At 46.7% G+C, this 15,812-nt stretch overlaps 1 protein-coding gene across 1 annotated transcript; it reads right to left on the minus strand.

Annotated features, from left to right (window-relative positions):
* Positions 1 to 3,016: 3,016 nt before the first annotated feature.
* FZD4 (frizzled class receptor 4) lies at positions 3,017 to 12,225 on the minus strand. Its single transcript, XM_063305900.1, has 2 exons — positions 11,818 to 12,225; positions 3,017 to 5,603 (listed from the first exon to the last, which is right to left on the minus strand). Exons 1-2 carry the CDS (start codon positions 12,085 to 12,087, stop codon positions 4,272 to 4,274), a joined length of 1,602 nt encoding a protein of 533 aa, XP_063161970.1. The 5' UTR covers positions 12,088 to 12,225; the 3' UTR covers positions 3,017 to 4,271.
* Positions 12,226 to 15,812: the final 3,587 nt, after the last annotated feature.

A 15,812-nucleotide genomic window follows, 5' to 3' on the forward strand; every position in this document is an offset into this window, starting at 1 on the left:
CAGCCAGCTAAATTCCTCAATGCTAAACGCCACCCAAAGGATCGTGGGCATCAAACACCTTCGGGGCAGGGCGAAGAACAAAGCCACCAAACTCTTAAAACCTCATATATCTTCTGACCATCGCTATATTTTATTCTCTCTGTGGCTTTTTTTTAATGGGAAAAAAATTCTTTAAAAAGTACACTTACATGCATGGACCAAAAGGCAAAAGAAAACAAAAAAGCGAAGCTTCCCGTTTTGGTTTGCAGGGAGTCAGCTGCGCTTCTCTCTCATGGCTGGGGAATGTCCTCTTAATTGTAACTGACACACAAATTATGCAACTGATCTGTGTGAATGCGAAGCTGCCAAGGAACGTAACATTTCAGTTTGCCCAGACTGGCGTCAACACAGATACAATCACACAGGGTGAAACATATTAAGCCTTAATTGCTTAATGCAATGGGTCTCCAGGGGTGGCCAGATTAGCTTACCGGGTTGAGGGGGGGGGGGATGGAGAGCGAGAGACCGCAGAACAAAACAGGCTTTGAAGAAAGCCAATTGTCAGAAGTGGCCTTCCATTCCCTTTTACTCATTAGCTCCTCACTGCATACAGGCCTTCCTTAGATAAGACTCTTAGATTTTGAGACAACAGAATGGGAAAATAGAAAGGATCTAGGAAATGGCCAAGAGGTCCATTAAATCCAAGCTAGGGGACTTTGCAAAGTGAGGTAGAATCAGATCCGGTTAGTATCTGGATGGGAGGCCACTTGGAAATCCCAGGGCCTACCTATACCGGGAAGTTATTTAAAAAAACCCATTAAGTGGCAATAGCAATCCACTTCTGTACTGCTGTGGAGGGATCTACATGTGCCTGTGAGAAAAATCAGGGGTTTTTTTAGCCACTTTTCTGACTTTTATTAAAAGACATAATTTGTTAGTTGGAAAAGTGGCCAACGGGCTTCTGATGTTTTGCCCCATAAGCTAACACGGCTCTCCCTGTCCAGTGGGTGTGTGCGTAAAGTTATCGGGTTGAGTTTAATCTGAAGGACGCTTTACCTTTGATCACGCAGGGTGAGTGGGGAGAACAAACATTTAGACTGGAAAGGGGCAGATTGGAGAGAAGAGATGGGGTCTGGCTGCAAAGCACGATCAGATTTCAGGGTGTTTTGTTTTTCCCTTTTCCTTTCTGCTTATTTTGATAAGGATGGCAATCCGTCAGGAAATCTTATGCCAAACCTTGCAGAAAGAAGACCTACACCACTTTCACCCTGGTGGATAGTGCTGTGTAAATTTTATTAAAATGAACTTTTCTTTCCCTTTTTCTTTTCTGCACTCTTAATTTTGCTTTCTTTCTGATCTTTTCTTCCCAACTCTTTTCTGCTGTTTTCTATATTTTATCTGTTGAAATTTAATAGTTTTATGAAAACAACAAACAAACAAACAGAAGGTCTACGTGCTCTGAACAGCAGGCTGGAACCACTCTACCAAGACCAAACTTTTTCAGAAAGGAGTGGGGAGTTGCAGGTTGAATGCTCCCATTTTTTAATTTTAAACCGCTGTCATTTGAACAGTAGCATGTGAAGGAGGCGGCACGCCTGATGTGCTTGTTTTCTCAAGGTGGGTGGATTTGGGATGTACACTGTTCTTTTGATTACAGGTAGTCCTCGCTTAGTGACTGCCTCGGGCGGTGACTGTTCACCATTATGATGGTGGTGAAAAAGTAACTTTGTGACCAATGCCTGCATTTACGATCTTAGCAGCATCTCTGAATCACGTGTTCACCGTTACAGTCAGTTAGTATGCATTGTCCTGTGTAAAATCATAAGCACAGTCTTGGTCACGTGATTTTTCACTTAGCGACCACTTCTGTGCCAGTCCCCATTGTGGTCATTAAATGAGGACTGCCTGTATTCAGGAGTGCAGTTAAATATATACCCCCTAGATCCCATTTGCGAGGGTACCACATAACTCTCTTTGGATCTGGTAGATGACTTTGCAGCAAGATTCAACACAGCCTAGGGAAAAAATGGAAATTTGGCACAGCAGACCCCCTGCCTGCATGCACATGAGTTACTTTGTGCTCAGTGGACTGATGAAGTTAGCCTTATTAATTTAGTCCTGTGGGCATTTACTATTAAGGGAAGAGGTTTCTTAAATCAAGAGCAGAGTTTACAAGGCTTCCTCCAGCAGTGTCTGCATGCTCTGCTCCTATGTGGCAATTGCAAACAGCTGCACAAGTGTTGTGTGAGACACCGTGAAATAAAGGGAGCTACCCAGGTATACAGGCATGGCTTTAGTGTCCTAGGGAGGCCAGAAGCCTGGCTAAATTAGCTGACCTCAGCTCGGGCTGAAAGTAAGAGAAGCTCCATTAATTTTCCCATTAATATTCATGGAGATCTATACAAGCTGTGGCCTGGCTCCAACTTACTCTTTTTACTTTGTAAGTTGGAGCAATTAGAGAGGATGTTCCTCAAGAGGGTCATAAGGCAAAAGTTGGTGACTGGAGGTTTTTCGCACCCCAAGACTGCATCTTGGAATTTGGTGCAGACCAGTGGAAGTGGGACAGAATGTTTGCAGATTAGAGGGTGAGAAGAAGACTATCTTTAATCCCAAACAAGAGCCAAATGAATGGATTTTAGTAGTAGGATTTTCAGCTTAAAAACTGGAAACAAGGACAGGCTGAAAAACATTTCTTCTCAACCTTAAACCCCATTTTCTAGCCCAGTGTTTCTCAACCTTGGTTCAACCTTGGCTGGGGAATTCTGGGAGTCCACACCACACATCTTAAAGGTACCAAGGATGAGAAACACTGGGCTAGAAAATAGGCCAAATAGCTTAATTTTGGTGATGCAGTGTTTGAATTTAAAGCATGACAATAAGGATGGCAATGGGAACACAAGCCCTCTGGGCCCTGAGATGTTCCCATCCCTACCCTTAATCTCCCCAAGAATAAAAACCAGGCTAAACATTTTCATCCATAAGGTCTGCAAAGGAAAAACCACACATCGGATGTCAAAGTGAAAAATGCTGCCAGACATTTGTTAAAGCCAAGGAATTAGTACAAAAAAGGAAGAATTGTTCAATTTCTTGGAAAGTGTTAAGCCACCGCCTCAATCGTTTAGGCTAGAGGTTTAATTCCTGGGCCAAACTTCCGCCAGCAACTTTTTAGTGGCTGTGTGAGACATGGAAGTCAAATTAAGAAGTAAAATAGGTGCACTAAGCTTCTTGCTTATTTTTTTTTTAAAAAAAACTTCCCCACCTCTCAAAATCTCCCCAAGCATCTGAAAACCAGCCTCGCCCCTGCAGGGGGTCATGTTGTCACTGCTATCTTCCTGTGATCCTTGGGGGTTAAACTTGTTAAGTAGCTGTTGCCACTGAATATGAAAAGAATGCTCATCCATGGTGTGGTCTGTGACTATTTGTATTTAAAGTTTCTTTGTTTTCTCACCAAAATAAATCTATCAGGGCAAGGGTTTTATGTGCTTGGTGACCTTACCTTTTGCATTGTGACATCTTGACGACACATGTTTTGTCATTCTGGGGGTCATCGTGATTAGAAACAGATCCTGTTTCCCTTCCATGTTTGTTTCCTCACCCCAAATGCAGCCTGAAACCATTATCATATTTAGTAGATGGAAGCGGAAGGCAAATGGCCTTGGCGTCCACCTCAGAACTTTCCCTGGTTTCTGTTTGAAGGATTCGGCAGAGCTCCAAAGCCTGCACACTACGCTGCAACTTTCTGCCATCTCCAAGAGCTTGGACATCAAACTGAACATCACTTTCCAGTTTGAGAGACTTTGGATTCTAAATTTCAACTTCCCCCTGGATCCAGCAAAATGATTACCCTTTGAATTCCTTCCCCTTCATTTTTTCCTCTTGCACTACTTTACAAGACAGTGATAAACGTGAGTTGGGACAGGACAGGGAAAGAATGGGAGTGAGAGAAGGCACACTGTGCGTTATCAGGAGGCGCAATGTCCCATGAATCTTAAAAACACGTCTCGCTGATAGAAATCCAAGAGGCTCCACTGTTTGCATTCACAGCTTTGTGAAGCCACTGCAAGCTGCCTTGCTTCATTTTTAGAAGTTGTGCTTTTTCCCCCAGTCTGGTCAATCCTCCTTGCTTCTGCTGCTCTCCTCCTCTCCTCCGAAATTCTGCCAAATTCATATATGGTTCCTTTTCCCATTAAAGGATTCACTCCAACATTCCTGCTTCGAATGCTCCTGTCCCACCAGCTCATCTTGCATTGGGGAGGAGAAGGAAAGACAATTTGCCTGTTTCTGAGCTTCCTTTATACCACTGTCTCATTCCCTTTCCCAGGCTTCACCCACCCATCTGCTCTCTTCGCTCCCCGTTTTACCCTCCCTGAATTCACCAGTCTATTTGAGCACTTTTGCCAAGTGTGTAGCGTCTTGGCCGACCAAATCCACATGCCTGATGTGATGCCCACAAGCAGGGACATAAAAATCTTAAGCATTTCCACAGCCATGTTGGAGGCATCTGCTGAGTAGCGGAAGATCCCCCAGTTGGAGATCTCATAGAAATAGCAGGCAATGACGCACGTGGCAGGCACGGTGTATAGCACCGAAAATACCCCAATCTTCACCATCAGCCTTTCCAGCTTGTCAGTTTTGGTCCCATCCTTTTGAAGGTTGGACCTGATCTTAAACAAAGCCACTAACCCGGCAGCAATGAAGAGAGTCCCAATAACCAAGTAGGTGAAAAGAGGAGCCACCACAAAGCCTGTTAAGGCATCAAGGTTCTGGTTGCCCACGTAGCACAGCCCCGTCAGCTCATCGGCATCGACCAACCGCATGATCAGGATGACGATGGTCTTCACCGCAGGGATAGCCCAAGCGGCAATATGGAAATAGGAGCTGTGCATTTCAATGGCCTCGTGGCCCCACTTGAGTCCAGCTGCTAGAAACCATGTCAGGGTCAGAATCACCCACCAGATGGAGCTCGCCATGCCAAAAAAGTACATCAGCAAAAAGATTATAGCACATCCTGTGTTCTTGAGGCCCTCCTGGATGAGGACAGGTTCTACTGCCTCGTCAAAGTCACAGGAAATCCTTTCTCGGCCTACAGTCAGCCGGACAATATAAGCAATGCTATAAATATTGTAGCACATGCTCAGGAATATGATGGGCCGCTCCGGGTAGGAAAACCGAGTGGAATCAATCAGAAAGGTCAGGACCGTGAAGGCGGTGGAAATGAAACAGAGGCTCGCCCACACGGCCATCCAGATGTCGGTGAACGCCTTGGCGGACCGGCTGTAGAGGCCAGCATCGTAGCCACACTTGAGGACACAGTTCAAGCTCCTCCGGACCCAGATATACTGGTCTGAGTTAGATCCAACACTCTGGCATTCCTCTCCAGGATGCAAGGGGGCTTTGCTGTGGAGGGGGACCTCTTCGTCCCCTGGTCCCTCCATGCACATGTGATTGTGGTCGTTCTGCGGGGGAAACTTGCTGCAATTCAAGTTTTCTGGCCAGGAGAAACCAAATTCTTTCAGGACTGGCTCACATCGCCTTTTGACGGAGAGGCACATGCCGCCACAGGGGCCAATCGGGATGTTGATTTTCTCTGTGCACATGGGGACGTAGACAGAGCAAAGGAAGAACTGGAAGAGGAAGAAAGGACAAACCAACCTCAGAAAAATGGGCATGTACGTGATGTTGTCTTCCCAAAGTTTTTCATCCCAGCCTTCTCTAACTGGATCCCCGCCAACACTGGTTTCTCTTCAGATTCCCCAAGTACAACTGACCACCTCCATTTGGGTTGGACTTCAACTTCAGCCAGCTCCTTGGATCATGTCCATTGACATCCAACAACTTTGGAGGATAACCAGTTGGACAGGTTAACCCATTGCAGGTAACAACACAGCACTATACTGCGCTTCTTTCACATGCAGGGCCTGAACATGTGAGAGAAAGGATCAAATCCATGGTTTTCCCTCCATTGATCTCATGTCTCCAACATTCCGCATCCACCTATCCAGCAGAGTCATTTGCAAATGAATTTTCATGTGCCAGAGATGGGGCAATCTCAATTTAGGGATGCCCCAATTCAGCAGAACTCTTAAAGAAAGTGTCTGCCAATGATAGATTCCTTTGCAAATGACTTTGGTTGAAGTGTAGAGGGGCTGACAGGGGCATGTACAGCTCTCAGGGGCACAGCAAAAAGCACATCCCTTGCCTTCCTTAACATGGGCAGGCTCTGTGTACAAAAACAGATCAACGAAGCTCAAGTGAAATCTCCAATCCAGGTACATATGGAAGATAACTCCTACTAGCTTAATGGACCCATCCATGTGTTTGTCTTGGCAACAGTGATTTGTGATTACGTTTTTCTGGAATGTCTTTTCAAATTCCCAGGCTGGGTTTTCCTGCTGCTTTCCCATCCAAAGACTAATCAGGTCCAACCCTGCTTAGCTTGAGAGTATCAGCCAAGGCTTGATAGGGGCTGCCTCCTGCCGCAGTTGAGTAGCCCTTATGCAATGAACAATGGCAGGGCTACAAGCTCTCACTTCTTTCCCCATTAAAAATGAGAACTGAAACATTCTGGAGTATGCCCAAAGTCTCCCCACCCCCTCCAAATATGCTTGCTTTCAACAAAGCCAAGATTAATGCATGCCTATAATTTACTACATAGAACATGACGCTGATTTTGAATAGTGAATATTGGAATATACACTTTTTTAAAGGAGAGAAATTCAGGGAAAATGATGCTGAGACACTTCTGCTTCCCCCACCCACCCCCAATAATGGAAGACCACTGTTGCAGAATTGATAATGATAATGATGATAGTCATATTTTAGTTAACATTTATAAAGTTAGTACCTCTAAAAGTTTAACCTGTTTTTTTTTTTTTTGCCCAAACTTACTGTTCTATGTGTAGGAAATTATTTTCATGCAAATGCAGACAACATGGAGGAAAAATCTCCCCTCCCACAGAACTTGGCATGATAGGATCCAACAAAGATTAATGCCAAACATGTATATAAATGGGAATGCCCCGGCCAAGAACTTTATAAAAACTCCACTGGGACCAGATTATGAAATGCTTGATGCTGGCACCACAACCAACTGGGATTAATTTAGAGCCAGAAAGAAGCTGAACAATTTTTATTCATGCTTACCATGTGCTATCAGAGTAATAGATACAGAAGAATTCTTGTTTAGCATCTTCCCTTATATTTTAACTTGCAACACAACCTTTTGCAGGTTTACTCTAAAGTCAGTCTCATTGCCATCTCTGATGCTTGCCTCCAAGTAAACACATTTAGTTAGGATCACAAACTTGGTCCTTGGAAAAGCCGGGGCATGGGTGGGTTTTTGACTCCTGGCAACTGCCTGGACAAGTCCCTGCAGTTTTCTTGGCAAGGTTTTTCAGAAGTGGTTTGCCATTGTCTCCTTTCTAGGGCTGAGAGAGAGCGACTGGCCCAAGGTCACCCAGCTGGCTTTGTGCCTAAGGCAGGACTAGGGCTCACAGCCTCCTGGTTTCTAGCCTGATGCCTTAACTACTGCAGCAGACTGGCTCTTTGGAAATGTTAGTGTGGGATTTTTTAAAAAAGCAAGAAATACCTATTGAACTCAATATAAATGTTTATAGTTCTACAAAGGTTGGATTTGCCCTTCACCTTTATTGACACAGATGGCGGCACTTAAGCCAGCATTGTTCCACTCCCAAATGATTAATACTTTGATAGGAGACACCAGGAAATTAGGGCTGAATGGAAAAAGCTAGAGGTTAGATCTGAAGACAGGCCCCTCTGCTTCAGGCCACGCTCTCAATCTCCGGATCAGAAAGAAGGTACAAACTGGTGTCTTCTCCCGTTCCGTGTAAGTCAGTGTGCATGACCTTGTTAACACTTTACCAAAAAAAGAAAACAAAACAAAATAAAACCCCAATTGGCACATTTTAACTGCTAGCAACAAGCAAGTAAACCATTTATGTGTCCAAGAAAATGAAAAGCTTTATTGTAGTTTCAGACCGCTAATTATTAATGTGGGCTAGAAGCATGCTTGGTTGCATTTGACCTGCAAAGCTGTTTCGAATGTGTTTTTAAAAGGGAGACTTTATTTAGCACAGCCTAAACTGGCCAACTGCCTGTTTCTTCCATCCATTTCGTTTTCATGCATGTTAATAGAGGGATTTCGCCTCCATTAACGTGGAAATATCTGACATTCTTAAGGCACTGCTGGTTCGCCTTTTGTTTATTAATGTCAGTTCAGAGGACCCACTCCGGAGTCAGCGCTGAGTGCTGTCGTCTAAATTCCTGAGCTACCTGAGCAAACACATTCTCTCTACAGGGATAACCTGCCAATCTCCTAAGACAAGCCTGAGATTTTCTTTTCAAGACAAACAGCTTTTTTGCCTCCATGTGCAAATTAACCTGAAGAGAGAGGGAGGCTGGCAGAGAGGGAGAAAGAGAAAGAGGAAAACTCTGGAATATTGCATTACAGCCTTGCAAGCCACACCACCAGACCTTCTTGGATTTAGCTGTTATTTTAAGTCTGTTTCTTATCTTGGCAGATTCACACCCAGTGGAAAACTTTGCTCCGCCCTTCAGTTTTCACTCCAAAGGAAGAAAATGCCGTGCACCGTTCCTGCTCTTAAACCGGCTAGAACTCCGGGTCCGAAAGTAAGAGGGTGGCATAGTCATGTTTTAATAACATGTCGTTATGCGGTCCTAGTGAGTCTGCAGAGACCAGGGTCTTGTTAGGAAATTCACCGACTTTGCAGTTTTCTCTCCGTTTAATCTCCCTCACAGGGGTGTTGTAAAAGTCCCTGAGAGTAAGAAAGATACCTAGTACTCTTTGAAGGCAAAGTGGGAGAGAAATGCAATTTATCAACCTTGGTTATATTTCTGGACATCTTATTTTGCACACCTAAGATGCAAGTCTTCAAGTTAGCCATTAACTTCCTGGAGCTGTTTTGGAAAATAAGTCTTAGCCAAAAGGAATAAAATGCTGGAGGTAGGATTACAAGCCATGATGTCAAGGGAAGGGGTGAGAAGATGGGATTAAACATGCACATGCCACCTGCTTTCTTTGGGAAGACAAGATTTTCCAGCAGCGCTGAAAAAACCCAAGCATTCATAAGGCTAACTGAAAGCTGTTTGGTTTGCACATTTCTCTCCACGATGACATTAGAAAACCCCAAGGTCTGATCACCTTTGTTGCTATGATTTTAGTCATTTGCATTTCATCATTTTCCCCCTCTTCTGAAACTCATCCACCATCCTCCTGGCTTTAGTTGCCAAACTGCCATGAGAGCGAGACTAATGGATGGATGGCATGTGGCAATTTTTCATGCAAGAGAAACACAATTTGCTGGTTGTGGTTACAAAAACAAGGGAGAACCAGGAAATGCCATTTGCTGGTTAACAGGAAAGTCTAGAAAGCAACCCAAGGTGGGATCTTTTTAAAAACTCTCCTAAAAATAGTGGTGGAAAGGCAGAGCCTTCAGGGGAAAAGACAGTGGAACTCCTAAGCTTCTGCAGAATATTGAGAGAGGGCTCTATTCCATGATGCAGCATAACCTTGCAATACATCCACTGTGCTCTGCTTGCACAGAGGAAGCGGTATGTGATGTGGGTCTCGCATGCAGGTGGGGAAAAGACTTGCAAAGTGACGGCACTTCTGTGTTGGATGAGGACATCCCCAGAGCAATTCATGAACCAAACTGAGATGCAAGCTGTCTTTCATATGTGGGCTTGTACTGAAATTATTCTGGAAGGCCACTTCCCAAGAGTCTCCTCGAGTTCTCACCAAAGCCATGCCACCCCAAACTGTCAGGGATAAGCCTGAATATCTGAGTGCAACCACCACCACCACCCCATGATTGAAACCCACCAGTGGAAACTAGGGTGCTGCTGACCTTGGAGGTTGAGGCCTCCATGGTGCCAGGACAGGCAAGGAGAAACGCAAAAGAAGAAAGTGAACTAAGTAGAATGAAGGAACCTAAGAAAAGCTCACCTGGATCAGGCCAAGGCCAACCCATCCAGCACTTGGCATCACACAATATCGAACCAGGGGCATTTAAACACAACACCATGGATAGGAGGGAAACATTCCTCTTCCACCGTTGCTCCCTAGCAGCTGGCATTCATGATTCCCGAGGTAGCAGGCAGCTATCAAGACTCACCGCCACTGATAACCTGATCCACCAGGAATCTGTCCAGTCCCCTTTGAAAACCTTTAAACTGGTGGCCTTCAGCAAATCTCATGACAATGAATTGCAGGGCTGAGTGATGAGTGGCAGAAAGATATCCCCTTTTGATCACTCTTGAATCTCCTGGCATTTTGTTTTCATGGATGACCCCTAGCTCTAGACAGGGGCGGGGGGGGGGGGGGAGAACCTCCTTGTCTACTTTTTGTTAATTGTGTGCAATTTTTATATACTTCTGTTGTGTGTGTGTCTCCCTCACCTTCTCTCCGAGCCAAAAAGCAACACCACCCCTCCCCCAATCTGCAGTCTCCTTTTGCCCCCAAATAATCCGTCCTAGTTGTCCTTCCTTGTACCTTCTGCCCAATTCCTCACAGCTCCCCTTCACTACAAGCTTTTACCAGTCTTGACTGCTTTATTTCCAATCCCCTCTGGCCTGATTCCAGCATGGAATTTGCTTTTTGTTTTTTGTTGTTTTCCAGCAGCAGCAGCAGCAGCAGCAGCAGCAGGGAAGCACGCTCTTAACTACTTAACTTAGTATAACCCTGATCCCCATTGTAATTCTAGTCTCCAGCCATTCTGGACAAGTTTGGCCTTAACTCCCCTGCTTCAACCTCAGCCAGGCCGGCCCAGAGCAACTGCAGCAGGCCCAGAGCAGCCCTCCTCCAGCAGCCTTTGCCAAATACCAGCTCCCTTTCAGTACACCTGATCCCCCCCAAAGCCTCCTGTCTGGAAACACCCAGGAGTGGATTAAGCTCTCCACTACTCCCAGGAGCATGTTTTGAAAGGTGCAGGAAGAGTCACGGTTCTTTCATGCCCGCCATGAATAGGCTGGTAGGGCTGTTCGTTGCAAGGTTCCACACAGCCTGCCTCAGCTCTGCCAAGCCTCCCTTTTTAACCCCCAGGGTTATAATTCAGATGTTCCAGAAGAAAGAGAGCAAGATCTCAAAGCATTTGAAGAAAGAGGGCTATTCTTATCAACCCAGCTGCAGCCACAGCCTCCCCAGATCTCAGAGAAGGGCCCCCATCCAAAGAAGAAAATGTCCAACCAGCTGTCTTGGTGCTGCATCATTCCCAGCTGGACCTCAACTTTGCCTGACAATTCCCACAACCTAGCCCTGGTTGGCTAATGAATTTTCTGGGTTAGTAGCCTGAGCAGGTCAAGCTTGATGAGTTCACACCATCTGCCCAAACTTCCATGGCTCATTTGGCCAAAGAGTGCCACTAGGTCTCCGATGTGGGCAAGCATTATATATGACCTCACCTTCTCTTCCTTTTAGGCCTACGAAGAGGCACTCAGCACATGGTCCGGGGAGCTCTTTTCTTGTTTTTTAATTCAGATCGCGGCCCTCAACGCATCTGCCACATTAAACTGGACTCACTTCCGGGGTAAATCGACTTCTTGCTAAATGCCTGGCCTTTTAGAACTCAGGACCGAAGAAAAGTTAAATTACAGGCGGAAAGCACTTGGGCTCCGAGCATTTAAGACACTGATCGCAGCCCAAAGGCCGAGAAGTCCCACGCGGTTTCCCACTGAGTAAGCACGTCCCACCCCGGGGCATCTGCAGGAGAGTTTGCATCCCCGGGAAAGTAAGTTCGCGTTGGGAGAAAACCATCCGGGGAAGGAGAAAGAGAAGTCACCTCGGGAGGCGGCGGCACCCACCTGCAGCTGGCTGGAGCAGCCGTACTGGATGAGCGGGGTGAAGGTGGTCAACTGGAGCTCGGCGTCGGTCTGGAACTGGCTGCCCACCAGGTTGGGCATCTTGGTGACGTTGTAGCCCAGGTTCTGGCACATGGAGATGCGGATGGCATCGCAGCGGCGCTCCTCTTCGTCGCCGAAACCGCGCGCCGCCTTCAGCGCCGCCAGCAGCAGCAGCGCCAGCAGCAGCCGCCGCCGCCACCGGGCACCGCTCTGCCCCGCGGCCGGGGACATCGTCCGGCAGGCTGGCCGCCAACCCTGCCGCTCCCGGCTCCAGCCCTGCCGGAGCAGGAACGAAGAGGCTCGCTCGAGCCGCCGCCGCTGCCACCCCTTCCTCGACCCGACGTCCCGAGCGCCGCCCGCCTCTTGCGCCGTGCGCCCGCCGAGCGCGCTTCTGGCTCCGCCGCCGGCGCAGCGCGCTGTGACACCAGGCGAGGCGGTCCTCGCTGGGCGAGAGGGCGGCGCCGGGCCCCTGGCGAGGAGCGGCGAGGGCGGGCGAGCAACCTGCCCAGGGGACGGGCGGCCCCACTTCGGCCCGCCCCTGCCGCGAGCGGCAGCCGCGCCGGTCGCGAAGCTGCCTCGGGAAAGTTTCGCGGCGCGAGGAGGAACCGGCCGCTTTCCCTGGGAGCAAACCGCGCGAAACTGGTAGAAGGGGCTTTCCTGCTGAGTCGGGTTGCACGCGGGGCACGGTCGAGCCCCTGCCCCCTTCCTTAGGAGTGAACCCCGCCGCGCGAAGGCTGGGCGGTAGAAACCGGGGCTTCTAAGAATCGAGGCGATTGCGTTTGCCGCAGCGTCCAGGGCACTGATCCTGCGGGCGCTCTCGGTCCCACTTCCACTAGGGAAGGCTGAGGCTGCGCGGGCGAGCATCTCTCCCCCCGCTGCGCACATTCGGAGGACCCACAGGAACCTCTTTGAGGGCTTCAGGTAACACCCCAAATCGTACGCTGGACTAAAGAGCTGGGTTTGCTAGCAGACCGCGCCAGTCACCAGACCCAAGACAAGTAAGGACAGGCTGTGCAAATACAACTGCGAAGTCTTTTAACTCGGTGTTTGTCAACCTTAGCAACTTTAAGATGTCTGGACTCCAACTCCTAGAATTCCGCAGCCAGTGTGGCTTAGCACAATATGTGAAATCATCCATAATTGGACCAATTCTCACTTATCCTTTCTGCAAATATCCCTTCCTATATCCTACTGAAGGGCGGATTTATCCATATTTATTCCCTTGCTGGCTGGGGAATTCTGGGAGTTGGAGTCCAGACATCTTCAGATTGCCAAGGTTGAGAAACACTGTTGTATAGCCTAGATAAGAGGATTTTGCTCGTTAATTATATTGCCACTTAGGACTGATAAGGTTTCAGCTTATACAAAAGGATGCATTGTGTCCTCCTCCGCAAAATAACGTATGAGAGCCAATCCATTCATCTAGGCTAGAAATGAATTGGAAAAATACAATGGAATTGAAGTTTATGTCTAAACTCCCAGATAGCCAGCTGGATTCCAGCCAAGCCAGCCAAGCTGCTTTAGTATGATGGATCATAGCACACTAGAGAGGTCTGATTTATATAAAAAAATAATAAAGGCCGGATATAAAAAAAATAAAAAATAAGCATTTACAGAAAAACTTTCAGGAAGTGGTAAGGGTCCTTTTGTAGCAAGAATCCTCCAGCCTGCATTAGCGGTGCAAGGTTATAATAGAGCCCCCAACACTTTCCTAGAGGTTCTATATACAATACTTTGCCACTTAGATTATCACCAAGGTCAAGGCAGGGTGAAACTGAGCTTGAGGTGAAAGGTGAGCTGAAATCTCAGTGTAATTCTACTGCATCATGGGAAACATTTTTCCCATGGGTGACATCACTGGAGGAAGTCCTTGGTCCAGCTTAGTCTTCCCCAATATGATGCCTTGAAACGACTCACATATTTCCCAGCCTGGGTGACTGACCTCTCTCCTCAAGGCTGAACCAGTATTTTTCTGTTAAATCCATGGTGCAGAATCCTGCAAATCTGCCCTCCGATTCCAATTTAGGCAAATTGCAGGAAGGCAGAATGGATGGATTGGATCCATCCTGGAATGGATCTCTGGAGATAAAGCAGAGCTTTATCTTACATAGCTTATCCGACAACATACAGAGTCTATCAGTCCCCCTCCAAAATACATTTCTACAGGGGGACTGATAAGCCATGATAAACTTATGTAAGATAAAGCTCTGCTTTATCTCCAGAGATCCATTCCATGTCTACCTACCTTCCTGCAATTTGCCTAAATTGGAATCTGACACCCCCCACCACCACGGCCAACATGCTATAACTCAGAGAAAAAATGAGAGCTATTAGCCTAGCCAACCTTGATTCATTGATTGATTACATGCCATCAAGTTGGTGTCGACTCTTAGTGGCTACACAGATTTTCTCCATGATGACCTGTCCCTATGTTGGTCCTTCAGGTCTCCCAACAGTGCACCCATTGCAGTATAACAGTCTATCCACCTTGCGGCTGATCATCCCCTTTTCTCTTTCCACCTATCCTAGCATCAGAGCCATCTCTAGGGAGCTGGGTCTTCACATGATGTGTCCAAAGTAGGATCATTTGAGCCTGGTATTCAGGCATCTTCTCCAACACCAAAGTTCAGAAGCATCAATACTCTTCCAATCCTGCATCAAGGTCCAACTTTTGCTTCCATAGAGGGTGTCAGCCCTTCCAGGTAAACCAGACAGGAAACATGACTAGATGAGCTAATTCTACTTTATTGTAGGGCTACATTAACAGAATCTTGCAAGTCTGAAAGTACAAATCTCCCTCCCTCCCTCCCTATTGATCGCTCGAGTGGTCAGGGCGGGTCTTTCCTAAGTTTCTTCTTTAGACCGTACCCTCTCGTGGTCTTCCTTTCGTTTCATCTGATTGTTCTCTAGGCAGCATCTCTTCCCTCTGTTCCCCAAGGTCGCCCTCACATTCCATCCCAGAAGGTCACAGGGATTACCATGGCTTGTACTATTGTGAGCTTAGCCAACCTTGACTGATCTCAAAAGCAGGGTCAGGCCTGGTGAGTATTTAGGTGGGAGACCAGCTCTAGGAAATCCTTGGATTGTGGGCTAGACTGGGAAGGTGAAAAAGCATCACGGGAGAAGGCAGCAACAAACCACTTTTAGATTGTTGCCAGCAAAACTACATAGAAGTTTCCATGTAGTCACCAAAAGGCAAGTTCAAGGGAGACTTTGCCTTTTTAATTAGCTGCTTTGGAGAAACTCAAAAGTTTGCGGAAGCAAACTTCCTTTTTTAATTGGCAAGTTAACGGGAAGTGTAAATTGGGAAACAGGCAGAGAAAGAGATATATGCTCCAGAGCCTGACTCAGAAGAGCAGTCAATATGCAAGTACAAAATATATTTAAGGGCAATGGAAAACCAGAATGGCTTATGAGCAAAAAGAATATACTCAGTGGCTACAGGATGCTGGTTGAGTATTTTGGGGAAAGTGTAGAAAATGGGTGTGGGAGGGTTAGTGGACTTGAGTGGTTGGATTCCAACTACAGCACCCACACATCGCCACATTTTGGTATTTTCCAATTTTGCCCCACAAAAGAGCATTCTGGGATTCCTTCATGTGGTTATATAGAATACACTTTGCTCTAAGCAGTGTTTCTCAATCTCAGTGTTTCTCCTCATGCTGGGGAATTCTGGGAGTTGAAGGCCACACATCTTAGCGTTGCTGAGATTGAGAAACACTGCTCTAAGTATAACGTACTTTATTTACTCTTTTGACTTAGCAAGATTTGCAAATCCAGTCACGGTGGGTAATAAATGGTTTATGTCCAAACCTATGTGAAAGTCCAGTACATTCTGACTTGTCAAGCAAGCCATGGCTTAGCATGATGTATGAATTAAAAAATAAGGAACTTATGAAAATAAACCATTTTCTCCCTCAGTCACTTGTCCTGCATTTCATGACCTTGCTTGTTTC

Source organism: Candoia aspera, chromosome 5 (genome assembly GCF_035149785.1).
Source record: "Candoia aspera isolate rCanAsp1 chromosome 5, rCanAsp1.hap2, whole genome shotgun sequence".
Lineage (NCBI taxonomy): Eukaryota > Metazoa > Chordata > Lepidosauria > Squamata > Boidae > Candoia > Candoia aspera.